This window comes from Haemorhous mexicanus, chromosome 13 (assembly GCF_027477595.1).
Source record: "Haemorhous mexicanus isolate bHaeMex1 chromosome 13, bHaeMex1.pri, whole genome shotgun sequence".
Lineage (NCBI taxonomy): Eukaryota > Metazoa > Chordata > Aves > Passeriformes > Fringillidae > Haemorhous > Haemorhous mexicanus.
In genome coordinates, this window is record NC_082353.1 from 12,439,182 (window position 1) to 12,465,199 (window position 26,018).

At 37.7% G+C, this 26,018-nt stretch overlaps 1 protein-coding gene across 1 annotated transcript in view; it reads left to right on the forward strand.

The window, feature by feature from the left end:
- TRPM7 (transient receptor potential cation channel subfamily M member 7) overlaps window positions 1-26,018 on the forward strand; it is a 52,661-nt gene that overhangs the window by 22,800 nt on the left and 3,843 nt on the right. The window contains exons 5-35 of the mRNA XM_059858419.1: window positions 816-1,029; window positions 1,609-1,733; window positions 2,351-2,522; window positions 3,340-3,514; window positions 4,271-4,394; window positions 4,943-5,015; window positions 5,292-5,392; window positions 6,253-6,387; window positions 7,187-7,240; window positions 7,809-7,949; window positions 8,435-8,569; window positions 9,163-9,443; window positions 9,901-10,129; window positions 11,376-11,531; window positions 11,673-11,816; window positions 12,399-12,527; window positions 13,186-13,470; window positions 14,500-14,674; window positions 15,223-15,355; window positions 16,183-16,367; window positions 17,004-17,136; window positions 17,608-18,323; window positions 20,314-20,390; window positions 21,245-21,304; window positions 22,333-22,414; window positions 22,792-22,862; window positions 23,333-23,370; window positions 24,347-24,372; window positions 24,713-24,763; window positions 24,851-24,916; window positions 25,530-25,813. Of these exons, the coding sequence (XP_059714402.1) occupies window positions 816-1,029; window positions 1,609-1,733; window positions 2,351-2,522; window positions 3,340-3,514; window positions 4,271-4,394; window positions 4,943-5,015; window positions 5,292-5,392; window positions 6,253-6,387; window positions 7,187-7,240; window positions 7,809-7,949; window positions 8,435-8,569; window positions 9,163-9,443; window positions 9,901-10,129; window positions 11,376-11,531; window positions 11,673-11,816; window positions 12,399-12,527; window positions 13,186-13,470; window positions 14,500-14,674; window positions 15,223-15,355; window positions 16,183-16,367; window positions 17,004-17,136; window positions 17,608-18,323; window positions 20,314-20,390; window positions 21,245-21,304; window positions 22,333-22,414; window positions 22,792-22,862; window positions 23,333-23,370; window positions 24,347-24,372; window positions 24,713-24,763; window positions 24,851-24,916; window positions 25,530-25,813 (4,770 nt within the window). The remainder of the gene's footprint in view (window positions 1-815; window positions 1,030-1,608; window positions 1,734-2,350; window positions 2,523-3,339; window positions 3,515-4,270; window positions 4,395-4,942; window positions 5,016-5,291; window positions 5,393-6,252; window positions 6,388-7,186; window positions 7,241-7,808; window positions 7,950-8,434; window positions 8,570-9,162; window positions 9,444-9,900; window positions 10,130-11,375; window positions 11,532-11,672; window positions 11,817-12,398; window positions 12,528-13,185; window positions 13,471-14,499; window positions 14,675-15,222; window positions 15,356-16,182; window positions 16,368-17,003; window positions 17,137-17,607; window positions 18,324-20,313; window positions 20,391-21,244; window positions 21,305-22,332; window positions 22,415-22,791; window positions 22,863-23,332; window positions 23,371-24,346; window positions 24,373-24,712; window positions 24,764-24,850; window positions 24,917-25,529; window positions 25,814-26,018) is intronic.

Below are 26,018 nucleotides of genomic sequence, written 5' to 3' on the forward strand. Positions count from 1 at the left end.
AGTGCTCCAGGTCAGGTCATCTCTGTGTGAGAAGGGCCCTTGGCACAGTTCTTTCATGTTCTTAATAGCAGTGTATGGGTTCCTTTGTACTTAGTGTAGCTTAAAATTGCTGTGAACCCTTTTCAGGAGCACAGAAATGCCAGGCTGCCCACTCTTGTTTCTGCTTCCTTCTGCAGAGTGCAAGTGGGGTTACTCAAACCAGTTTAAAGGAGTAGTGTTGTTTTGTTATTTAGAACTTTATTCAGAAAGGGTTCAATTTCTGCCTGCTGTCCCCATCTATTCAGTAGCTCCTACTGAAGATGTGTCAGCATTGTAGCTGATCAGCCATCTACTTAATCTTATGCTGTTAAACATAGAGTGTTAAAAAGTTGCCAGTTTTGAAGTTTTCTGTTGAAAAATGTAGATTTCCTTCCCACCAGGAACAGGGAAGGAAAACCAAGCAATTGTAAAACTCTTTGCAGGGGACACAAAAGCCTCTCCCAGCAGATGGCAGAGCTTTTGTAGATACTTCTGAATTTCATCTAATTTAGAGATCATCCAGTGCTTTCATAGAGTCATTTCCTAGGTCACTTTGCCAGTAGGATGGAATACCATGATCCTTCTGTAGTTGTTTCCTTTCCAAAACTTGCTTTCAAAACTGTCACATCTGGACTGCAGAGGATATAAAGGAAGCTTGTTCGTTTATTGTATCTCCTGTGGTTTGAGAAAGTGAATTACAGTTTCCATAGCCAGGAGTAGGATAATATATCCTGAAATACATCCTGGTTCCTCTTTATACACACTTGAACCTTTTAACTCTGTTCTTGTGCCTGCAGTATGTGCGATTGTCGTATGACACTAAGCCTGAAGCTATTCTGCAACTTATGCTCAAAGAATGGCAGATGGAGTTGCCAAAACTTGTAATATCTGTCCATGGGGGCATGCAGAAATTTGAACTTCACCCACGCATCAAACAGTTGCTTGGCAAAGGTCTTATCAAAGCCGCAGTGACCACAGGGGCCTGGATTATAACTGGAGGAGTGAACACAGGTAAGGAACTAGCAAAGATGGTGCACAATTAGCTGGATAGCAGTTTTATAAGAGCCAAAAGATTTAATGGATGGATGCATTGCTACATCCTAAACCAAAGAAATTTGAATGAGTTTGGTCAAATGAAATTAAAATAATACATTTTGAACATATGTATTTGAAAGTGGGCTACTGTTTTGTATTGAAAAGAGAAATAAGATATAGAGGGGCTGGGTTTTGGGCTTTGTGGGGTTTTTTTGGGGTTTTTTTTTGGTGTGGTGTTTTTTTGGTTTTTTTTTTTTTTTGGTTGGTTGTTTTCTGGGTTTTGCTTTTGAAACAAGGAAGAGTGTAATGTGATTAAAAAGACATGTACTGGAAACTCTTTATTTCTTGCTGGGCTAATATTTGTTTTGTTGAATGACTTTGTTTCCTCCTAGTAGATGTAGCATGGTGCCTTTTCTTTGGTAGTGTGTCCAGTAAGTTTCCAGGTCCTTAAAGGCCTGATTATCTAAATAAAACGGCTAAACACCTAAATAAATATTTGTATTCTTAGTAAGACGTGCCATTCAATGCACTGGAATCTTTTTTATGCACGAACAGGTGTTGCAAAACATGTTGGTGATGCTCTAAGAGAACACGCTTCCAGATCATCTCGAAAGATTTGCACTATTGGGATTGCTCCGTGGGGAGTGATTGAAAACAGAAACGACCTTGTTGGAAGAGATGTAAGGAGGAATTACCTAACTGAAATAATGATTTACCTCATTTACTTCGACACATCTGCTCAAGCATGTTTTTCCCTTGCTTTGCATCATTGGAATACTTGCTTTACTATGAAGATACACTGACATCTGTGCCTTATGCAAGATCGTTACTGTAAACAAGTTGCAAAATGCAAATGTGCTACAGGAGGAGCTTGTTCTTAAGTACAATCCTTTTTCCTCCCCCACTGATACTATTGAATCAAATAACAAATATGCTAAAGTATTACAGAGAATTCACATTTAGAGAGGATAATAAGTTGAAAAATTTTGATGTGGAGTCTTCAGTGCTGCTGTTTGCTGGAGAAGTCACGAATTTTCCCCAAAGATACGTTTTCAAAGGATCTTTGTTACCCTTCAGAACGGCATCCTTTAGTGATAAAATTATCTGCTTCCCTGCACCAAGTTCAGAGCTGCAGCTGTTGGTGTGTCCTGATCCAAGGCATGCTTATATGTATCAGTGCTTCCTTTTATGTGCCAGTGCTTCTTGTTGAGCCACCAGTTCTTGTGTCTAGTTAAATTTCACAGAAACAAGTGTGAATCTTTGCAAGTAAAAGACATTGTTGTGTGCTTGCACTTAGGTGGTTGCTCCATATCAGACCTTGTTAAATCCATTAAGTAAACTAAACGTCCTAAATAACCTCCATTCCCATTTCATTCTGGTGGATGATGGAACAGTTGGAAAGTATGGAGCAGAAGTTAAACTGCGAAGAGAACTGGAAAAAACTATTAATTTGCAACGGATTCATGCAAGTAAGTAATTCTGATGCCTGAGGGCTGTTACTATGGCTTAATGAAAAAGCTGTTTGCACCAAACGTCTGAATGACAAAATAAAATAAATTAAAACTTTTGTTTATGCTTGAAGTCTAAAATTGCGAATTTCAGCAGCTGCTCTGGACCCTGGTTGTTGCTGGTAGATTTACGATTTCTCTGGGACCACAGAGGAATCCTTTATGAATGAAGTTGTCTATTTACTTTGTAAAAACAAATGTGAGTCACCTCAGGTCTTGTCACCAAATGCTGATTGGTCTGATTAATTAATGGTGTTGTCACCAAGTCCTGATTGGCCTGATTAATTAATGGTTTTGACACTGGCAGTTTCAGAGTTTGCAGTATGGTGTTTTCCCAGTTGTGGAGCAACACATGTACTTTGACCCTTACAGGAATGCTCTTGCAATATTTCCCATCAGTAGAGGGTTCCCATGTACCTGTGTTCAAACTGTGTATGTGTTGTCACCTTTGGAAATTATTGGGGGAAGTTGGAAGAGGAGATTCAAAAAGAAAAATTCTTCAGTTTTCTGCAGTAGTTCATGAATGTTTCTGTGAGGAATCTCTTCTGTTTTGTAGATTGTATCCTGCTGTATTGGCCAGCTTGGCAGTGCTTGTGTCCCAGCCCAGGACATAAAGTGCTTGAAACTGTGTGTTACCACCAGTTTTTGTCTGTCAGACAGTATTTTAATGTTGATTCAACAGAAAGGACAAACCTGATTTATTAAATATGTAAAACTGGCCTTAGCGTTCACTGTACGCTTACAGCATTGTCTGGATTTTATCTTTGCCATTTTCCAGGAATTGGCCAAGGTGTGCCTGTGGTGGCCCTTGTGTTTGAAGGTGGCCCCAACGTCATCCTCACAGTTCTAGACTTCCTTCAGGAGAGCCCTCCGGTGCCCGTGGTGGTGTGTGAAGGAACTGGCAGAGCTGCAGACATCCTGGCCTATGTTCACAAGCAAACAGAGGAGGGGGGGTAAGTGCCAGCTGTGCCAGACTGGACAGAACCACTGAACGGGTCAGGTTGGAAGGGACCACAGTGGGTCATCCCAGAGCGCATGGCGCAGGATTGTGTCCAGACAGTTCTTGTCATACACAGATAAATGACAAGATGTACAGATCCATGGCATCTGTGTGTGTCTGTCATCCACAGATGAGTTTTGAGACCATTTCTTCCTGAATCTGTACAAATGCTTTTTCTGTTTTTTGCAGAAAACACTTGCCTGTTTTTGAGTGTAGATTTGAATAATAAAAGGGATGTGCTTGGGCTCCACAGTACTTGGTGATTTCTAGTTAGCTGTCAGGCTTTTATAAATCCTTAAACACACTTGGTCCTAGTTGTAGGGGCTGCCTCTGAACCTTGGGAGGCAGGGATCTAATGTAGCTGCAAACCAAACAGCTTTTTTCAGGCTAAGATCACAAATGCGTCTGACTCAGATGAGTGACTGCTTATTATTTTGTGCCAAAATCTTCTGGTTGAGAATATCTCAGGACTGACTATGGGAAGAAAAGGGAGAGAGAGTTGAGTTACTTTCAGGAGGCAGTAGTATAGAATTGTAGGTTAAGTAACTTGTAGTTCTTTCTAAAGGTTACCCAAGGTTTTGCCACAGCAACAGTAATAAGCTTATAGATAGCAGGACTTTGAATGGACATGTTGAAACTAATTAAATGCATTGTTGTTATTACTGTTCATCTAAAACAATTGTTTTCTGTTTGTTTGTTTCAATCTCAGGAATGTTCCTGAGGGTGCTGAGCCTGAAATCATTTCAACCATCAAAAAGACATTTAACTTTGGTCAAAGTGAAGCAGTTCATTTGTTTCAGACACTGTTGGAATGCATGAAAAAAAAAGAACTTGTAAGTAGATCTTGCCATTAACTTTTCTATGCAATGTGCCTGCATTTGTGGATATGTGATATGATTTTTTTCTTTTATTGGATCTTTCAGTTATCACTGCTAATAAAGGTGTAGTATCACTGCACGCTTAAAGCAAAACCACTTTATAGAGGTAATGTGTAGCCTGAGTTCAGGGACTGGTGTCTCATTTGAACATCACATTGTGCTGTTCTGAGATAAAAAAAATGCCTTATTCAGCAAACTGTGTCTGCTGGCAGGTTAATCTCATGATCTGTAATGGACTGGAGAGGTAAACAGGATACCGTGTTACAGAGAGCAGGGAATTGTAATCATAGGAGAAAATGAAGATCAAATTAATTGAATATTGCCACCTAGGAAAACAAAACAGAATGCTAAACTAAAAGTTTGAATTGAACATAGATAGGCTTCAAGTTGCATTGAAGATGAGGTGTCTTTTATGTCAGGAATTGAAAAAGATTTAAGACTGAAGCCTTTGCCTGAAAATAACTTTTAAATATTTTTTTTTCCCATTTTGCCATTTTGGACAGATTACAGTATTTCATATTGGGTCAGATGAGCATCAGGACATTGATGTTGCAATACTTACAGCATTGTTGAAAGGTGAGACTTAATTTTTTTAAGATCATTTGGAACATCCAGCTCTTATTGATTAGTGTTTATGTGATGGATTATTTATAAAATACCAATAGGAATCGTAAGTTTTTAAACAAATATCTGTGTTCTCATTGTATAATGCTATAACATGGCATAAATGATGACATATACAGCAGAATTTTGTGGTGGATTGCTTGATTTAGCCTTTTTAGGAAGCAAGAATGTTTATTATCTTGTATTATAATTAATTTTAAATTTTCTTCATTGTGTTTGCTTCTTAAGGCACGAATGCATCTGCATTTGACCAGCTTGTTCTTACACTTGCATGGGACAGAGTGGACATAGCCAAAAATCACGTTTTTGTTTATGGGCAACAATGGCTGGTATGTAGTGGTCTGGATTAAACAGAATGATAATTCCTAATAGAGAGAAACACAATTTACTGTAGAGGAAGAATCTTCACTTTTGTAGACAGAGACTTTGGAATATTGACACGTTTATTTTGAGACAGTAATTTGGGTGTACTGCACAGCCTTAAAGCTGTTTTGCTGTATTTGAAAATGGTGCAAAAATTATAGAAATATGCTAATTGTTCAGAATAACTTGCAGAGAAAACACATTCTGAAAGGTGGAAGCTGAATTCATGTTAGTCAGATGCTCTTTCTTCATTACAGCTGCATGGCCCTAGAAAGTTCTAAAGAAGCATCTAGTAAAATGCACTATTGGCAGCACTGCAGTGTCTTTGGAGGGAGGGTCAAAATGTCTGGTTTTTGTAGTTTGAAAATAAGTTTAAGAACTACCTGTTGGCTCTTGCCTTTTCTCCCTAGTAGTGTAGAAATAAAACATGAGCCTACTGAGTGTGCATTCAGAAGTACATACTGTGTAAGGCTTGTCCATTGCCATGATGGTTCTGACATCTTTGAAGCAAATGTGCTTTAGAAATGTTATGTCTTTTTTTGTTTTATCCAACATCAGCCTATGAGAACACCTCAGTTATGTTAAACCAAATGTCTCCTTAGTCCCACTGTCTCAGTAGGCAGTACCTACAGAACAGTTCAAATCTTCAGGGCATTCTCCCATCTGTAGTTGTGTGATGTTTAGGGGATATTCTGAACAGAGGATGACATCTGTATAGACCTGTAAGGTTTTTACAGCCCTCTAAATGAAGGAGGTTGATACTGGATCTAAGTTCACTTTTTTGCTGGCTCTCTCTAGGCTTCATCTTTTTGCTTATTTGTTGTAGGTTGGTTCCCTTGAACAGGCTATGCTGGATGCCCTTGTGATGGACAGAGTTGCATTTGTGAAACTTCTGATTGAAAATGGAGTAAGCATGCACAAATTTCTTACAATTCCCAGGCTGGAAGAACTTTATAACACAGTAAGTAAATGATTGCTTTTTAAGCTGTATTTAGAGCAGTCTTTTAGTTGCTCAGCCAGTTGTGTCCTGGCTCATGTGCAGCAGTCTGGAGGTTGTGGGCTGTTGGTAGGGAAGGCTCCTGGGCACGAGGTTGGAGTTGGGAAGTGGATGCTGTTGGCGGCTGTGTACAGCCCCAGCAGCACCAGAATTGCCTGTCAGCAGGGTGTTCATCTGTGTGTGATGGTAGGGATAGACACTAAAGGGAAAATTGCAGCTCTGTTGTGGACACACAAAGTGTGCAAAACACAGTGGGGAAGAAAACAAGAGAAAGTCATGTGGGTGAAACTTGTGCCCAGAATCTGAGATCTATAGGGCTTCATTGGATGGATTCTGTCTGTAGCAGTTAACATCATAATAATTCTAGGAAGAGTTCAGTTTGTCAACCTGCATAGTTATAATTATTACTTAGAAAAATGTTGTTGATGTTGATCTAAGAATTCCGAGGTAATTTTGATACCAGTATCCAAAGACAGAACAAAGAGCCTTCCACCAAAAATTGGCTGATGTGATTAGTACACAAATATGGCTAAGGTTGGTGTTAACAGTCTCAGTATCTGCTTTGACAAAAAAAGAAAAAATAATTAATTCTTTAGCTAATAAAGCTCTTTAGAGAAGCCTCCTTTAGAAGTTTATTTATTACATTTATTTATATTTTATTATATTTTAATATTCTAAATTAGTTTTTAAAATTAACCTCTTATGGTGCTGCTGTTGCATGCTAATTTGTAATTCCAAATTTTCCCTTTCTTTTGTTGTAAAGAAGCAAGGCCCAACCAACCCAACACTCTTTCATCTTGTTCGGGATGTCAAACAGGTATGCTCTCCATGTCAAAATCTGTCAAACTACCAGTTATTTTTGGTTAATTTCTTGTGTTTAACTATCAGTATGATCTGCAGTTTATTAATTGAATTTTAAGTATTAAGCTACCTCTGCAGACATTTCGGTAGTTTTCAGTATTTCTGTTCTATGCTTGGTGCCCTGTTGCCTAAAAGATGTTAAACCCAAAGAGTGTTGTCTTTCATCTTTCTTTTGATTGTTTTCCTCCTTGGGGGGATTGAAAGCTGATCCTTCCAGCATGGAGAAATTTTGGCTGTTAAAAAAATAGACAAAAAACCCCCAGTGCCTCCCCCACCAATGGAATGAGTATCTGTTCTGTTAGGGGAGTTAATGTAGAAAAGGTATAACCTTGTGTTTCTTTAAAAATAATAACTGCTGAGTGATGTAGATGCTTTTTTGGGTTTTATGTTGGAGGGTTTTTTTATCATGAAAGGCCTCATTTTTAAAAAATTATTATTTAGAGTTGTGATAAAACATGTAGAAACGCTCTAAGCAAGTTTAATATTATACATGGAAAAAGTAAAAATACCTTTTGTATTCCTAGGGAAATCTTCCTCCAGGATATAAAATCAACCTGATTGACGTGGGGCTGGTTATTGAATATCTGATGGGAGGAACCTACAGATGCACCTACACAAGGAAACGCTTTAGAGCGATATACAACAGTCTCAGCGGGAACAATCGGGTACGTGCCCTTGGGTAACAGCAGCCCATCTGTTCCCAACTGAAAAACCCCAAACCTTTGTGTTTTGTGCAGTGATTGAATCCATGTTGGTTTGTCCTTCTTGTCAATGGACTGGTTCTTTTGAATGCAGTAGTAAGGACTGTGAGGGCAGCTGAGATCTGTCCTGGGATTGAGGGCAAACTACAGGTTTTGTTCTCCTCAGCCTTATTCTAGCATATCCTAATTCCTTCTCTGTGATTTCCTCTTTTCCTGCTCGTAGGGGAAGAAAGGACACTACACATGCAGATTCACCAGGGTTTGGGATGCAGATGTTTTAGCTTCTTGTGCAAGCTACACTAACCAACAAGTGTAACTGCCAATTTAGTGACTTCATAAAAGCAATGAAAACAACCAACAAACCATGTTTAAATATCCAGTGAGAATTCTGGTTTTTCTATTTAAGTTCATCCATGTTTCAGTAACCAAGCCCCTTCTCCCTGTTGCAGAGATCTGGGCGAAATCCTTCAAGTACCACTCCTCAGATGTGTAAAAGCCATGAGTCTTTTGGTAACAGGGCAGACAAGAAAGAAAAAATGCGCCACAATCATTTCATCAAAACAGCGCAGCCGTACAAACCAAAGGTAAGGCCTGTGAGGGGAGCCCAGTGGGGTTTATTGCTAGGAGCTGAGAGAGGGGAGCCTGCTGAAGACCCAAGTGCTGCTGGAGTGTGAGTAGCAGCAATTGCATTGATTAGGTAAAGCTGGAATTTCCTCCTTGCTTTTGTACTTGTTTCTAAACTGCAGCTTTTTTACAGGATTCTGTAAAGGGTGTCTTGTGGATAATCCTTGATATCTTAGGGACCAAAAAGTTTCTCTTTGACAGAGTTCTAGTAATGAAGATGGGACTCTGCTTGGTAGATAGGGAAAGATTTGGCCATGTGTTACTACTACAAGCAGTTTCCATTAATTTTTTTATTTGTATGTAGGTATATTAGTTGCAGCTTTTCTTTGATCTATAATTAAAATTAATTCTGTCTCACAGTTATTAAAATGAATTGTACTCAACTGAAGTTTTCGAACAAAAGTTCCTGCTGCTTTTCAAGTCCTCAAAAAGTTTCTTTTTTCTTTTTATAATCATTTATAATCTGGTATTTGATCACTCAGCATTTTATTTCAATTTACATAATGACCAAGTATAGCGACTTAAAATGTGACTTTGTGATTTTATTTTAAAGATTGACACTGGTGCAGAAGAGGGAAAAAAGAAAAGAACCAAAGATGAAATAGTTGACATAGATGATCCTGAAACGAGGCGTTTTGCTTATCCTCTGAACGAGCTGTTGCTGTGGGCAGTGCTGATGAAGAGGCAGAAGATGGCTCTTTTCTTCTGGCAGCACGGCGAGGAGTCCATGGCCAAAGCTTTGGTGGCCTGCAAAGTCTATCGGTCCATGGCATACGAGGCCAAACAAAGTGACCTTGTGGATGATACTTCAGAAGAACTGAAACAGTATTCCAAGTAAATTACATTCCCATTGTTCAAAATATTTTCTTGACATCTGCAATAAAAGTAGTGGGCTATTATGAACAAAACACAAATTATTCTGTTAGCACAACTTGACATGTTTTGCAAAAAGGTTTGAGTGGAACTCTAGTAGAAGCTTTATATTAGATATTGCTCTTTCTTGAGGGCTGCTAAAAGTCTTGATTTTTAGTCAAATTAAAAGGAAACTCAGTGTGCCATTTTCTTCTGTGTAGTTTCTGTGCATGTTTTAATAGCTGTTTTAACATGCATATGTTTTTAACAGAAGTCACAGATTGATGCATTGTGCTTACAAATTATAGTGTATCTGTACAGAAGGGGCAAATAATAGTCCCTTCAAGTTATGCAAGTTGGGAATTCGTGCAAGAAAATTCACTCATGGTAATTTCTATAGATACTATCTTTTGTTTTGTTGGTTTTTTCTTCATTTTAGCGAGTTTGGTCAGCTGGCAGTTGAGCTGTTAGAGCAGTCCTTCCGACAAGATGAAACTATGGCCATGAAATTACTGACTTATGAACTTAAAAACTGGAGCAACTCCACTTGTCTGAAGCTGGCAGTGTCCTCGAGGCTCCGTCCCTTTGTGGCACACACTTGCACACAGATGTTGTTATCGGATATGTGGATGGGAAGGCTGAACATGAGGAAGAATTCATGGTACAAAGTAAGCACTATTGCAGTTTATTCATGTAGAAAGGATCAATGGAGTTCATGTTTACAGGGGAAAAAAGTGTGTGTTTAAATGCTGTTAGTGTAAAGCTTTCACAACTATTGCTTTTATTAATAAATCCTGTAAACCAGTCTCCTGTAACATAATCAAAACTGGAATATTTGTTGTAAACGCTTCTTTTGACACTCTATTATCTTTTCAAATAAGGTACAGAAATATAGAAGGCAAAAACCAGGCAAGTAGCCTTTAATCAGAGGCTTAAAGAGATCATGTGAATACTAATCCACTACTAAAAACATAGTAGTAACAATCCTTAACAGATGGAAAACCTGTTGTACGACTGTAGTTTCATGCATTTTGGCTTTTTACAGGGAGCACATAAGACTTGATGTAAAAAAGCTTTATGAATATCCTATTTTGGAGGAACTGAGCAAAAACAGGGCAAAGAATGAAACAAGGGTAGGCAAATTGGGGACAGGTTTTCCAGTGGTGCCCTTTGTGTGATATAGATGAATTTTGATGTGGACAGAGATAATTGATATAGATCAGTTGAACCAATATGGGAGTTGCATATTTCTTTGAGAAATTAGGTACCAAAACCTAATTGTTGCTAGAAATAAGATGAAATATAACTTTCCTACAAAATACCTACAAGCATAATTTAACTTGTGACCTACTAAAATCCTCTTTGATAACTGATTAACTGTTTTCTTGCTTGCTTTGTAACAGGCTAATGACAGTAAATAGCTTTCTCTTACTCTCTTCATCTATACCTTAGCTCAATTTTATCATAAATTGAAAAAAAAAAAGAAAAGCCCAAACAAAACACACACCACTCCCCTCTCCCCCCACAAACCACAACCTGGTACAGGCTTGTAAAATACACTTTAACAATACACTGTTCCAAAGCTCCTGGGAGTGGATTAAATAACAGAATGTGAACAGAACGTCTCCATCTTTAGGCTTGGAGCACATTCTTTCTAATAGCTTTAAATTTTGGAATTTGTTGTTTTTTCCCATTTCCTATGTCTTCAAGTCAAGAAACACTCTGTATATGTGATCCTAAGCTCTTACGTAGATATACAAGTAATACAACCTAATTATTTTCTACATTTTTCCCCTCAATAGCAAGCAAGTGAAATTTAGATAATACATTTTCAAAGGCTATTCTGTGTGTTGGTATATTCTGATGCTTTAATGTATTTGTGAACTGTTTACACTTAGTCTTCATCTTTTCCAGGTGATACTGAGTATTCTACTCCCTCCTGCTATACTGCTGTTGGAATATAAGACTAAGGCTGAAATGTCACATATTCCTCAGTCTCAAGATGCACATCAAATGGCAATGGATGACAGTGAGAACAACTTTCAGACTGCAGCAGATGAAATACCTATGGTAATGTGGAGCAGAGGGAGATATTAAAAACAGTATTCCTCACTTAATTTCACTTCTTTGACTTAAAAATGTAATTATTTTAGTGCCAGAAAGCATGTATTTCTGTGTGGGAAGTTAACAGTTTTGTTTTTTTTTTTTTAGGAGGTTTTTAAAGAAGTGAGGATCTTGGACAGTGCTTTCGAAAAGCATGACATGGAGACTCCAGCAAAGCCTAAAAGACTCCCAATTACACAGAAGTTTTATGCATTTTATCATGCTCCAATTGTGAAGTTTTGGTTTAATACAGTGAGTTTTTTTCTGTATAGTGTATATTTTATTTGGAAATGTAGCACAGATTTTTGCTTTATTTTCCCAACATGTAGCTCTGATAGAGTTAATGTTAAGCACTATCAAAAAAGCAGACAGAAAACCCCTTACCTTGCTGAGCTGGAAATGAGAAATACTTCATTTTATGAAACTGCATAAGCACATGCTGTGCCCTGTGGTTTGGGGTTTTTAAATTCTGTTCTGAGTAATTCTTTTCATCAGCTGCTAGCAGGAGTTCTATAACCATGTATTAGGCTCAAGTGTATGCACAGCTTCGTTTCAATCACTGTAATAGAAATGCTGGAATTTGTTCTAAGGGAAAATAGCTGTAATAAGAGCAAAGCTTTGCTAACAATAAATAGCTTATTGCAGCTATTTTTCCTTTTCTAGGATGAAAATGTTTGTATCCCCTTATAAATAATAACTTGTCTGCTAAAGAGGGTAAATATAGTCTTGTAATTCAACTTAAAGCTTTTATTGTATACCACATCAAAAGATTCCATGTACATCTTTAAAGGATCCTTCAGTAATTATATGTATATGTTTTATTTCATTTTTTAGTTGGCATACTTAGGATTCCTCATGCTCTACACATTTGTGGTTCTTGTAAAAATGGAAGAATTACCATCTGTCCAGGAGTGGATTGTTATTGCTTACATTTTCACATCGGCAATTGAGAAAATTCGTGAGGTATGCCTGTAACAATCTGGGATTTTAGCCTTTTTTGTCAGTTAAAACAGTATGCTTTAAACTATTATTCTGTAAACAGGAAAACTGAAGAAGCTTCAAGCATCAGAGTACCAGAGTACAGCTTTATCTTAAAGCTTGGTATAAGTTGCTAGATGGAGGCTTTGTAAAATGTGTATTTATTTGTCAGGCAGGCTCTAGCACTGTGCTATGACCGAGATAACAAAACAAAACAAAACAAAAGCTTTAGTGAAACTGGTGAGCCATCATAGCTACAATGTTCCTGGTCAGCAAGAGGCTTTATGGAAGTTCTGTAATAATTTTTAAATGGGAGAGATGAAGTTAGTCCCTTAACCTGGTACCTCAGGCTCAACTGAAGGCAGATAGGTTCATTTTCGTCACAGTAACTGCCTCAAAAGAAATAAAACCCCAGCTAAATCCAAAATTCCTTAATAAACTGTTTAGACAGAGCAAAACCCTCCTTTCCTTGTGGTGAAGCTGACACAGTTAAACACTGGTTTTGATTCCTCAGCATTTAAGAGTTCTCCATTTAAATAGCTATTATATTTTTGTGAGTCTAAAAATGCTAGTAATTCACATATTTTACTGTTGGTCCCTGTGCAATAAATAGGAGCTGTCCTGACCTTCATTTCTTATACAGATTTTTATGTCAGAAGCTGGGAAGATTAATCAGAAGATCAAAGTGTGGTTCAGTGATTACTTCAATATCAGTGACACAGTTGCCATTGTCACTTTCTTCATCGGGTTTGCGCTAAGATTTGGAGCCAAGGGGAATTTTGGAGAAAACACTTACAGAGAAAATTACATCTTTGTTGCTGGAAGAATAACATACTGTCTCAATATCATTTTTTGGTATGTGCGATTACTGGATTTTCTAGCTGTAAATCAACAGGCTGGCCCTTATGTTATGATGATTGGGAAAATGGTAAGTACTATGTTTGTTTCTGATTTTTTTTTCCCATCTGCATCCATTTACAACTTCTCTCAATAGTTTTATTTAGTTAGAAATTTCTTTACCTGCTGTAATAGGATAACAATTTGGTGTGCAGAATTAGCCAGCTGGAATATAACTTAAAGGGTTTCAAAAGAGGCACTGATGAGAAGGCTTCCTTTATGGAGCTATCCCTGTTACATAAATGTAAAAAAAGGCAAATCTTCCTTCCCTGGCCTGTTTTGTTCTCAGATGTCAGAGACTTAAATAAATATGATGAAGCCTATGTCTTGATTCAGCTTCCCATCTAGGTGTGAAATTTATAGCCTTTGTGTTCTTCAGGTCAAAGCTTTTAACTTGTTTAGTGTCCTGAAGCACCTTCATGGTTTTTGTGCTATGGAAAACTGGGAATAGATTGTGCTTCTTGTCATCTCACACAAAAAATACTAAACTTGTTTAAACTTAAAATTAAATAACCTATCTCTTCTGTCAGTAGCTATTCTCTATGTTTAAAACCATTATAAGGCTTGTGAGCTGTCTGTATGAATGTGGAAGGGGCTTTTGTGTGTCTTCCCTCTATAAAATGGTTCTTGCAAAACTGAACCCTCTCATTCCTTAAAAACAAGGGCAATCAAGTTGCTTATTTTTTGATTAGATTTCTTACAAGAGGCACAGGTTCTCTGTTCCTGCCCTTGGAAAACTACCTCTGGTTTTTGTGCAGCTATTGAGTACCTTTATGAAGGAATATTTCTTTGTGTACCTAATAGTATTCAAGTTGAAAGGGAAATATGCTCAGTTGCCTTTGGCCAAGGGTACTAAATACATTATAAAAAAGGACAGGAAAAATTTGGGTTTTTTAAATTATATAAGAAAATTTTCTGAGGGAAATATTTGTGTCCTGGACTCTTTTCCTTATATAATACATAGAATTTCCCAAGTGTGTCCTGTCACTGTAAAAGTTTTTAGAGTTGTGAGATCATATTTATGACCTTGTGGATTAACTGACTTTTTTTGTGTTAACAGGTGGCCAACATGTTTTACATTGTGGTGATTATGGCACTTGTGCTACTTAGTTTTGGTGTTCCCAGGAAGGCAATACTGTATCCTGATGAGGCACCCTCTTGGACTCTTGCTAGAGATATTGTGTTTCATCCATACTGGATGATTTTTGGTGAAGTCTATGCCTATGAAATTGATGGTAAGATTCTGCAATTATGAAGCAAGTAAAGAGAGAATTTACTTTGATAAGGTCTAATCAAAATCTTATGAAATTCCAATTTTATGAAAGCCCCAGTACTGTTGGCATTGATTCCATTCAATGGAATACCTCCCTTTTGTGGGTTGCAGCTGTATAACTGTGACCTGATTCTTAATTTTCTTTTCTAAAACTTGTTTGGCTTAGAATAAAAACTACATAATTACAAATTCTCTCAAGGCTATTTCTAGCAAGATTTTGGAATTCTGCCCCACAGCTATCATGACAAAATTTTGGCTGTGGTGATGTACTATGCTTTTTTAAGAAAGCCAATAATACAATTACAGCATAGTATCAGAAACAGTTGTCTCTGGTATTTTTCTACCATGTTCTAAATGCCTGGAGACATTTCAAACTGCAGAACCAGTGCATCATAGCTGGTTGATGCAAAATGTAAGTGACCTTTGTGGGGTTTTTTTTTTTGTGCCTGTACCTGCTGGGAGTTCTAAAAGATGTACATGTCTTCTCTGTGTCTTTTTTTTCCAACACAGTGTGTGCAAATAATTCTGATGAAAAAGTTGCTCATCTCTGTGGCCCAGGAACATGGTTGACCCCGTTTCTTCAAGCTGTCTACCTCTTTGTACAGTACATAATCATGGTTAATCTCCTGATTGCATTTTTCAAGTAAGTATGTAGATAGTAGTTAATTTTTGCTAATAATTGGACAAGTGTCTATCTCACTGCAATAAGATGACAAGATAAGAACTGATGCCAGATCAAAGCAATCCCATTTCCTGGAAGTTTTTTCAGGTTCTAAGGCTGGCCTTTGTCTCTTCCTCACTGCAAGCTCATGACTAAGTTAGGGAAGTGTGTGATGTGACTGGTTCATGTCACATCTCTGAGGTCAGGGGAATCAGTAGTTCAAGGAAATTTGAAGGTATTTTGAAACTTCTTTTTGTCAAAAAACAAACAAAATTGTTTCCTTTTCTTAATTGACTGTTGTTCCTAAATTAATTTAATGTTCTCCAGTTGGTTGGGTTCAACTGTAGCAAGTTGTCTTTTATAGTTCTCTGCAAGTGTTTGATTTATGGACATAGGCAGCTCACGAACACTGAAGAAGGCAGACTGCAGAATTAACATGGTGTGATATAAAATTCTGAGTTTAGTTAGAAATAATACATTTTTTTGTTCAGCAAACTTGAAATTTGATCTCAGTGTAATTTATTTCTGAGTAAAGATACTGGGATGTTACATGATGGAAAAATATCTTTAGCCCTCTCCTTCCTCTGAATCAGGGTGTTCTCTTGAAGGTGTTTCCACTTCCACAAAAATAATTTTGCAGCAAAAAACAAGTTTATGCTTTTGTCTCTTACTTAACTGGCATTAGAATTCAAGATTGTTATCACGGTGTTAAAAAACAAACAATCCAACAACCACTAAACAAATACCAGGGACTCCCCACCACCCCAAAACACACCTTGGTGTATTAATATTGTTCTGTTCCCTTTCAGCAACGTGTATTTACAAGTCAAGGCAATTTCAAACATCGTGTGGAAGTATCAGCGCTATCATTTCATTATGGCCTACCATGAAAAACCCGTTCTGCCTCCACCACTGATCATTCTCAGCCACATGGCTTCCCTCTTCTGCTGTATATGTAAAAGAAGAAAGACGGACAAGGCTTCAGATGGGCCAAGTATGAACAGTTATCCAAAAAAATTGCAGTAATGTTTTCGACATGGTTAAAGCAAACTGTCAGAAAAGCACCATGTTCTTGGTTATGATGTGTGTTCTGAAGAAAGTCAAAGTGGGTCTTAATTTTATGTGTTTTCAATATTGATAATTCTTTGAAAATCACCATGCTTTTCTCAAGAGTTTAATGCCAACCCCTAGAAACCTCCAGTAAAACTAACCTATCACACAAACAAATAGATTAGATTTCTTGTTATTGCTAATGGAGAAAATTTTTTTCTTTCTGTAAAACCTCTTTGAAACTTGAAAAAAAAATTAAATCCAGCTAAGCAATCTAGCTTCTGTCTCAAAGAGATTAAAGGGAAGGTGTGTAAGGAACGATCATATTGTGCACAGATTCTCTCAGAATTACTATTTTAATTTTATTTTATTGTCAATCTTTGACCTTGAACTTATTTTTGCAATGAGAGAGGAAGGGTCTTAAGTGGCCCTCTGGTAGGGTTTTTTTGTTTTTTGGGTTTTCTTTTGTTTTTATTGTAGTGTTTTATTGTTAACATCCTTTGTAGAGTTATGACTATTAGTTTTCAGCACCTGTACAACTTTACTACAAATGTCATCTTAAATGTTGGTCTCTCTTTAGAACTCTTCCTGACAGAAGAAGATCAGAAGAAACTTCATGATTTTGAAGAGCTGTGTGTTGAGATGTATTTCAATGAAAAGGATGATAAATTTCATTCTGGAAGTGAGGAGAGAATTCGAGTCACATTCGAACGGTAGCATATTTACAATTAAAATTTCTGAATAGAGAATTAGAACTTTTACAGGTTTTTTTAAATGTGCTTTAAAGGGGGAGAAATGCAGCTCAAGAACATAAAATGTTTTTGCAAATTTTACATGGTATCTTTCCATTGCTAGGCAGAAACTGATAATGTGATTGATTCTTCTTGACCTATAGAAGCACTCAGTAAACTGAGGCAATCATATTATTTCATTTCCCATGATGCTTTAAGAAACTGATAGATTTCAGAAAGTGCTGTAGACCCTCAGTTGATAGCTGTTTTAATTATGTGATTCAGAAGTATGTACAAATGTATTGCAAAACAGTCCAATGCTGTTGTTTTATTGTGATATTTCAAAGTTGGTATTCCCCTGATTAAATGGACAGAAAGGGTTATAATCATGGGGATTTTTGCATATTGAGAAAAATACCTTTCATATCTACTTCATAATTTGATTTTTCTTAGGGTGGAACAAATGTGCATTCAGATAAAGGAAGTTGGTGATCGTGTCAACTACATTAAAAGGTCATTACAGTCTTTAGATTCACAGATTGGCCACCTCCAGGATCTGTCTGCTCTAACTGTGGATACTCTGAAAACACTGACTGCCCAGAAAGCTTCAGAAGCCAGCAAGGTTCATAATGAAATCACCCGGGAATTGAGCATTTCAAAACATTTGGCACAAAATCTCATTGAGGATGGCTCTCTCAGATCATCTGTGTGGAAAAAGCACAGCATTGGAAATGTCTTTGGTTCTTTTCCACAAGGAGGCCTTGAGGGTAACAATGCTTTACTCTGTAACATTTCCATCCGTGATGACAAAGAAGCCCAGCATAAGACAATTGGTCAGGAATTGGCTCTGGCTCCCCGAAGAGAAGAAAAAAACTTCCAAGAGGCAGGTTCCTCAGGCAGTGCCTTATTTTCAAATGCTGTTTCCCCTCCAGAACTTCGCCAACGAATACAGGCTGCAGAGATCTCAAAATCCACTAGTAAAAGTAAAAAATTAGGCAACTCATCCAACAGCATGCCACATGTAACATCCCCAACAACAAAGTTTTTTGTTAGCACTCCATCTCGACCCAGTTGCAAAAGCCAGCTGGATTCTTCAGCAAACCATGAAGAGACTGTTTTCTCTAAGGCTACAGAAGGAGATAATAATGTAGAATTTGGTGCATTTGTGGGTAAGTATAACAAAGTAGATTCTGAATGTCCTGAAGTCATTATTAGCTGCTCTTATCCTCTTGCTTCTGGCTCTGCTTGCCTTGCTTTCACCCAACCTTGTGTTGACAATGGAGGATACGTTAATTGTGGTTTTATTCATGATGAGAGTGACACTAATGATAACTACAGCTGCAGAGTTGACAAATGTGCTCACCAGTCCCCTGCCAAGTTAGCGAAGAACAAGCCCCAAACGAAGTTCTCTTTGTCAACGGGCGACTTGATGGCAACAGTCAACTGTGGCGGCTCGCATGGAAAATTGAATATTAAAGATGAACTGTCCAAAAGTCAGCATGTCCATGCAATGGAACTGCAAACCCGAGATTTATGTTCTAACATCCTTATGGGACTACTTCATAAACTGTGGACCAAATCTAAGCCACAAGGTTTGACTTATCAAGAATTGTATGGTATTTTGGGTGTATTCCGGTTGCAGGTGACTTTATTCTACCATTTTGCTCTGCTTTTTTTGCATTTAACATCTCTAATTTCCCTATGTTGCTTGAATGTTTTTTTTAACTGAAATTATAATTTCTCCATAATTCTGTCACATAGACAATATTTTTCTGACAAACATTATCCAGTTGTGGGGTATAGCAGTTTTGGGCAATTAGCAGCTGTACAACTTGGTACGGGCACTGTAGACAAACCTTTTGTGGCTCATTATAAAGCTCCTACCTTCTGATTGCATAAATCAAAAATATTGTCTATTTCTTGACGTAATTACAGAACACTACTCAGGCTGATGGAGTCCTGGACAAATATCTTTGTGGTATCTGTGTCAAGCTGAGGGTTCCTCCTATACTATATTTCTAAACGCTGTTACAGCTGGGATCTTCCACTGTTGCCTAGGCTAACCTGGGTTGGGGCTGTCGTTTTGGAAGCTTCCAAAGTCCTTTAATTCAATACAACATTTTGCCTCCCCTCAAGTTCTGCTTAACAGTAAAAAGGTGGATGATTTTGGTTAGTTACCTACATATTTGAATGGTAAAAACAGTGGCAGATTCATTGCAAAACACAGGTGTGGGTTTACTAACTGATCCCTGTAAAATAGATAATGCTTTAAGTATGCTTAGTGTTTAGTAGAAGATTGTAATCTGGAATTGTCAGGTTGTCTGCAGAGGTGTTGTCTTGCTAAAGTTGTTTAGGGATGTCTTAGTGCTTTCCAGAGATTTGCTGAGGTTGTATAAATTTACATCTCTAGACAAGAGTTTATTCTACTGCTGTGAAACTTGGATTAGATATTTATGTATAAGTGCCTCATGGTTGAAAAAAGAAAGCAAGGCTAAACAGAAATTATGGTCAGTGACTGTACAACTCTTATCTAATCTTTAAATGTACTTCACCACTAATAACTTTGAATACTAACTATACTTATTTACTGGAGCCAGATTTTTTTTGTATATGGTCCTCTGACATCTCTAGCATTTAGAACATATCCTTCATTCTTACTGTCCACAATTTGCACCACTTATGATACCATGCGGGTTTCAATTGTGAAGCCAAGTAGATTTTTCATTCATTATAGAGCCACATGATTAGGAAAATTCTGAAAAATATTTCTTGCAACTGGGAGGATGAAGGGTATATTGTAAAAGCTACTCCAGGAAACTGTCTACTTTCCCTTCATTTGTCAAGCATACATAAAAGTACTGTAATCCAGGCCTTGTTCCTTTCCTGTGAGGAGCACATGCTTGAGTAAAAATTTAAACTATTAGCTTTACTTTCTGAATGGTGGTGCTCCACACCTCAGTGCAGGAAAGGCAACAGTTTGATATTGTCACACTGGTCTTCACTTGAGTGTGTTTGTAATGTCTTTCCTAGTGCAAACAGGCACACAGACCTTAGGTGGTTTGTAACCCTTTGCTATGGTGATGCAGACTATTGGCATGGTCAGAACATTGGAGGTTGCCTTTGATTTTGAATACTCTTTTTGAATTCACTGTGTCAAAGGTCACAGAGACAGCATGGACCTACAGCGGTTCAAAGAGGCAGCCAGCAAAATGAGAGAAAGAAGTGCTGACATTGAGGTGAGCATGCAAGGCTTTGTCAGATCTGTTCATGGGGATCATTTTCTTTTCAACTCTAATGTCACAGTATGTTTGGAAAAAGTCTAAAACCAAATATAATCAAAAAACTTTCCCATTCCTTGCAGACTGCACTTTGCATCTGTTTCATGATTAAAAAAAAAAAAAATCCAGTGAAAACTCATGTAACCTTAACTGCCATCAAATACTGTTGCTTCATAATAGGATACTAGTGAAATAAACAAGCTCTGAGGTTATGAAAGCTAAGATGACTACAACTGTGAACTGAGATAAAATTAAGTATCCCATAATTAGTGTTCAACTAAATATTTTACACTCATAAATTTCAAGATCAGCCTTAAGACTAGAGTGATTTTTAATTTATAGAGCAAGGTGACTGTATATAATTTTCAAAAGTGACAAAAATTGTTCATTATGCTCCCAAGAAGAAAAAGCTTTTTAATAAACTCATCATAAACTTAAATGAGTAATTTCCATCTCCTTAAAGAAATCTCCTTAAAGAATAATAAAAATTACTAAAACAGAAAAGTGATTATTTATAAACCTGCTTTCCAAGTACTGTAGTGTATGTGTGTGTATATATGTATATGAATGCTCGTTTTTGCCATGTAGCTGTTGAATTAGTACATACAAATTACTATTTGCAGTTATCATGCATTCAGGGGAGAATACACCTGAGGATTGCATTATGACCATTTGAAATGCTTCTGTTCTGCTGAGTTGCTGCTTCTGAACCATTTGATGAGTATAATGTGTGACCAAAAAGCTTTTTGTATGTATTTTTGGCACAGTTTTTTTGTTGTTATTGTTAACAATTTGCTTTGTTTCCTTGATAGGAGCAACAGGAAGATTTCAAAAAAGCTATATTGGAGGGTATAGAGACAACCAGACTTCAAGTAAGTAAAGAAAGTTCCCATTTATTAGGAATGCTATTTTCAACAGTTACTAAAATATTCTTTGCAGTAAAGACATGGCTCTCTGTTCTTATCTCATTATCTGTAAACTGGATGTCTCCTTGACAGAGATCTAAAACGTTCTGGTGTTTAGGGATGTGAAGAAATAGTTTTTATGCACACAACCACACATCAGAAAGACATTTTGGGCACACACTCACACACAAGAAGCCTGTGTATGTTTGTGTGTGGGGTGTATTCTGTAAGAGGGAAGGGTGAGAAAGGGTGGCACCAACTTCCTAACTGTTATGATTTCAGGAATCAAAAGCAGGGCACAATGAATTTTTACATTTTATTCAGGTAACCACTGGAGTTAATAGATGACTAAGCCCTATGCAGCTCTACACACAGTCCTAGTTTGTGATGAAACCACCTTTCTGCTTTTTTTGCAAAAGAAATATTTTGTTGTCAAAAGTCGACCACCTCAGTACATATTCCAACAAAGTGTAATTGCTATGAAGGAGTAGGTCCATAAGGAAGTTGCATTCATAACCCACATGTTTTTACATGACAGGAATTTTCTAGATTTTGTTGCTCTTTTAAGTGGGTGCAAATTGAAATTTAGTTTCTGCCAGAGCCATATTCTTGTATAAGAATTGATAGCAAACAAAGGCTCAAAACAGATAAGCTGAACATGGTGCTTGTAGGAATCCAGTGTAATTGACATTTCTGTAGTTCTATGCTATTGTAACATTCCTTGGCAAAGAACTCTTTTGGTGTAGGTCAGGAGTCTTAATGTGGGCCTGAAAATGTTACAGCTGGTGGCTACTGTGAGAAGGGCATTTTAACTGAATTAATGCACTCAACTTGTGCATTTCTGTGCAGTGAGGTATTTGAAGTACATCCAGAAATTTTGAAGAATCCTGGCCAGTCCTAAAAAGAAAAACTGGGCAGATTGTGTTCCAAGAGTAGTAGTTGAAAGCAGTAATGGTAATGATGACTGATGGTCAATGTAATTGTTTTTTTTGTAGGCTCTTCAGACTGACAGTGATCTACAACAATCTGGTTCTTGTGGTGGGTTCACTGACCCTCTGACAGGCCACTCAGAGCAGTGTAAGTCTGGGCTCTGCTCAGGTCCCCTAATGTTGTCTCTAACTTGCCTTGCTAAGTGGTGTCCTGAGAAGGTGCAAAGGAAACACAAATGGTTAAATAACCTTGAAATATTTTCATGTTTGGTAGTACTTGAATCTTCTGCTTCTTGTGGTTCTTCTAGCTGTGCCAGATCAGATCTGTTACCTTGGATTTGCCATGGACAGCCAGAGCTGTAAAATCTGAAGTGATCTAGTTAGGACTGCAAACTTCTTCTAAAGCTGTGGGTCAGGCTTGTTTCGTGAGAGCTTTGTTAAGCTGTCTGTTTGTTCACTCTTAGGAAGCAGGTGACAGTGACAGCTGCCATTCTTTGTCCAGTTACAAATCTCCTTCATTTGCAGTGTGCAGCAAGAGCAGGAGAGCATCGAGTGAAGACACGCAGCAGGTTGACTCTAAAGCAGCCTTACTGACGGTTTGTATCAGCCTTTTGTGCCATTCTTGAGCAGAACTAGAAGCTGAACAAATAAAGGAGAAGAAGCAGATAGAGTAATACAGATTTGTGGACTTGTGTATTCTAGGAGGCAGCAGGAGGCCTGTTTTCACTAAGGGAAGAAGTTGTGTATGTTCTCACTATGAAAATCTGTGCTGTTATCTGTTTGTAGAAATAAAATCAAAATTCTTTTCTTTTAAGGAAAAGAATGACTTATCCATAAACAGTAGTGAATATAGAGCCTTATTTATGCTTTTAACTGTAGTTACCATTTCTTGGTTGTACTCGGGTCTCTCCATTCGACTGCAGTTCAGTACAGCCTGGTTTATTTCCAATAAACAAGCTGTACTCCAAGAGCTTAAAACACATTACCACCCCACCTCCAACTGAATAAACTGTGCTTTCCTTACAAAACTGAAGCTCTCTTTGTTTTTCCTCTCCTTTGTTTAAAGGATTGGCTACAAGGCAGACCTTCAAATAGCAGTCAAATGTAAGTAAGCTTTCTACTAATGGGGCAATTTTATCACTTTGTATGTTGATTTATTTTTCTTTTTGGTTGTCTTTGGCTGTAGTGGGATTTAGATGCATTTAATGGGAAAAAACCCTACAAAGTTTGGGGTTTTTTTTCCCCTTCTAATAAATAACCAAATATATTCACTGGAATCATAGGAGCATCATAGAATGGTTTGGGTTGGAAGGCTCTCCCAGTCTGTCTCTGGAGCAGAGGGGCTCCAGCCCTCCAAGTATCTTTGTGGCCTCCTCTGAGGTCTCTCCAACAGGCCCTTCTTACCTTGGGGGCCCCAGGGATGGCCCCAGCTCCAGCTGGGGTCTCCTGCAGAATCACCCCCTCAGCCTGCTGGCCACTCTTCTTGGGATGCAGCCCAGGGCTGGGTTGGCTCCCTGGGCTGCAGGTGCTCGTGGGTGGGTCAGGTTGAGCTCTCACCATGCTTTAACAGGTTCTGTTTAGATTAATGGTGTCACATGTTGGAGGGCAAAACACGAAAATGTGTTGACACGTAGTGAGCAGCTTGCTTCCTGCTAAAGGTCTTTACCCAGCCTTTCAAACTGTAACCACCTCTGAAATTATGCAGACATCGCTCTTGTTAACAATTACCCCCTGAGTTAACTGTTGAAGCCATTACCTTATTTATCTGATAACAGAAGGGTAACTGTTGTGAACAAGTTTTAATTAAAGCACCTCTGTGGGAACGAGCTCTGTGATGCAAACTTAGCATAATGTTCTGCATGACTTGGAGGTATTTAAAGTGTAGCTGTAAAAACATGAGATTACTTAACAGCTTTCCATTACTATTTTGTAATTAAGAAACCTGTACAGCCCTTGAAAAATAGGCTAACAGGATAAAAGTGGTACTGTGAGGTGAACAAGGTGACCTAGTATGATGTGTCAAAATCAGGGAATCCAGAGTAAGTTTGAAGGTGACTGTTGTTTTTGTGGTGTTTGACAGGCCATCGGAAGAAGATGCATTGAATGGTAAGTTTTCTTTCTGCTCTAAAAATGAGAGATTTTATGTATAACCAACTGCTTGGGTCTTATATGGGAATGCATTTAATTGATGGTAATTTGGAATTTATTGGACACACAATACTGTGATTTAAAAAAAAATTTAAAAAAAAATTTCAATAAACAGCCGAGCATTAAGCACTACAATTTTTTCCCCCCTGAGGTACTAAAGACCTAAGTGCAATATTTAATTATCTTCACAGCACATCCTTTTCCAACTGTAGTGTGGTATTTGAGTACGTAAATGAGTAAATGAGTAGCTAGAGTATATCTTTTTTTTTCTTCTTTTTTCTCCTTAATCTTTTTTCAGGCATTGCTTCTCCTTTCAAGCCTATCATGGATATCAATTACTATTACTCAGGTCAGTCCCTCTTACAAACTAATGCTTGTATTTCTATTGACATTATAAGATCCTTAAACTTCAACAAATGCTGTAATTTTCCTCTAGCTGTAGAAAGAAATAACCTGATGAGATTATCACAGAGCATTCCATTCACTCCTGTGCCTCCAAGAGGTAAGAACTGCATTTCTTGTTGCTGGTTCACTGTGGTCTTTGGGGAAGAAAAGCAAACCTTATATGGATTCTAATTTGGTTTGATCCTTCCAATATAGAAGGATCAAGGCAAAGTTCACAGTTTCTCACAGCAAGTGTGAAACTGAAGTCTTAATGAACTAAAAGAAGTCTGTCTTAGAACGCTCAGAAATATAAGTGAGTATGACACCTTTTCTAGGGCAACTCACTTGATTATGAAATGGAGATTTAATTATAGTTGTCCTCAGAAACGGTGTTACAGTGATGGTAGTATTGTACTAACAGTTTTGTAACAAACTCTTCTGGAAGGATTCCTCTAAGTTTTCTTCACTTGTTTGAACATTAAACATTTATTCAGTGTTCTTAGTGCTGTTTGAACAGTGTCATTAATAGGTCTAAATAGGAGGACAAATTTTGCAGCTCTCTGAAAAAAGCTGCAGAGGGGTCATCCCACTGGGCAGTTTAAATTTTTTGTTAATTCAAGATGTTTGTACTGACTCAACACTGCAGCTTGTAAGAAATGGTGTGTTTTCAGTGCTTTTAATTTCAAACTCAGAAAATTCAGCTCAATGATGGCTTTTGTGCTGTTCTGCAGGTGAGCCAGTCACTGTGTATCGCCTTGAAGAGAGTTCTCCCAGCATCCTGAACAACAGCATGTCCTCCTGGTCACAGCTGGGGCTCTGTGCTAAAATTGAATTTTTAAGCAAAGAGGAGATGGGAGGAGGTTTACGTCGAGCTCTCAAAGTTGTATGCACGTGGTCAGAATATGATATCCTGAAGTCAGGACATCTTTATATCATCAAGTCTTTTCTTCCTGAAGTTGTGAATACTTGGTCAAGCATTTATAAGGAGGACACTGTGTTGCACTTGTGCTTGAGAGTAAGTTCTGTCTTTGTCAATTATTAAACATGGACAGGCATTATATGTTAAACAGGAACTATTTTCCCACCTGTAAACTAGTATATACTTACTAGAATAAGAAGAAAAGTTAGTCTGGGGTTCTGTATGAGCAAAAGGGTTAAAAACTCTGCTCTGGGATGGCTTATTTAATCAAGGCACTCCAATTCTTAAAATACAGATATAA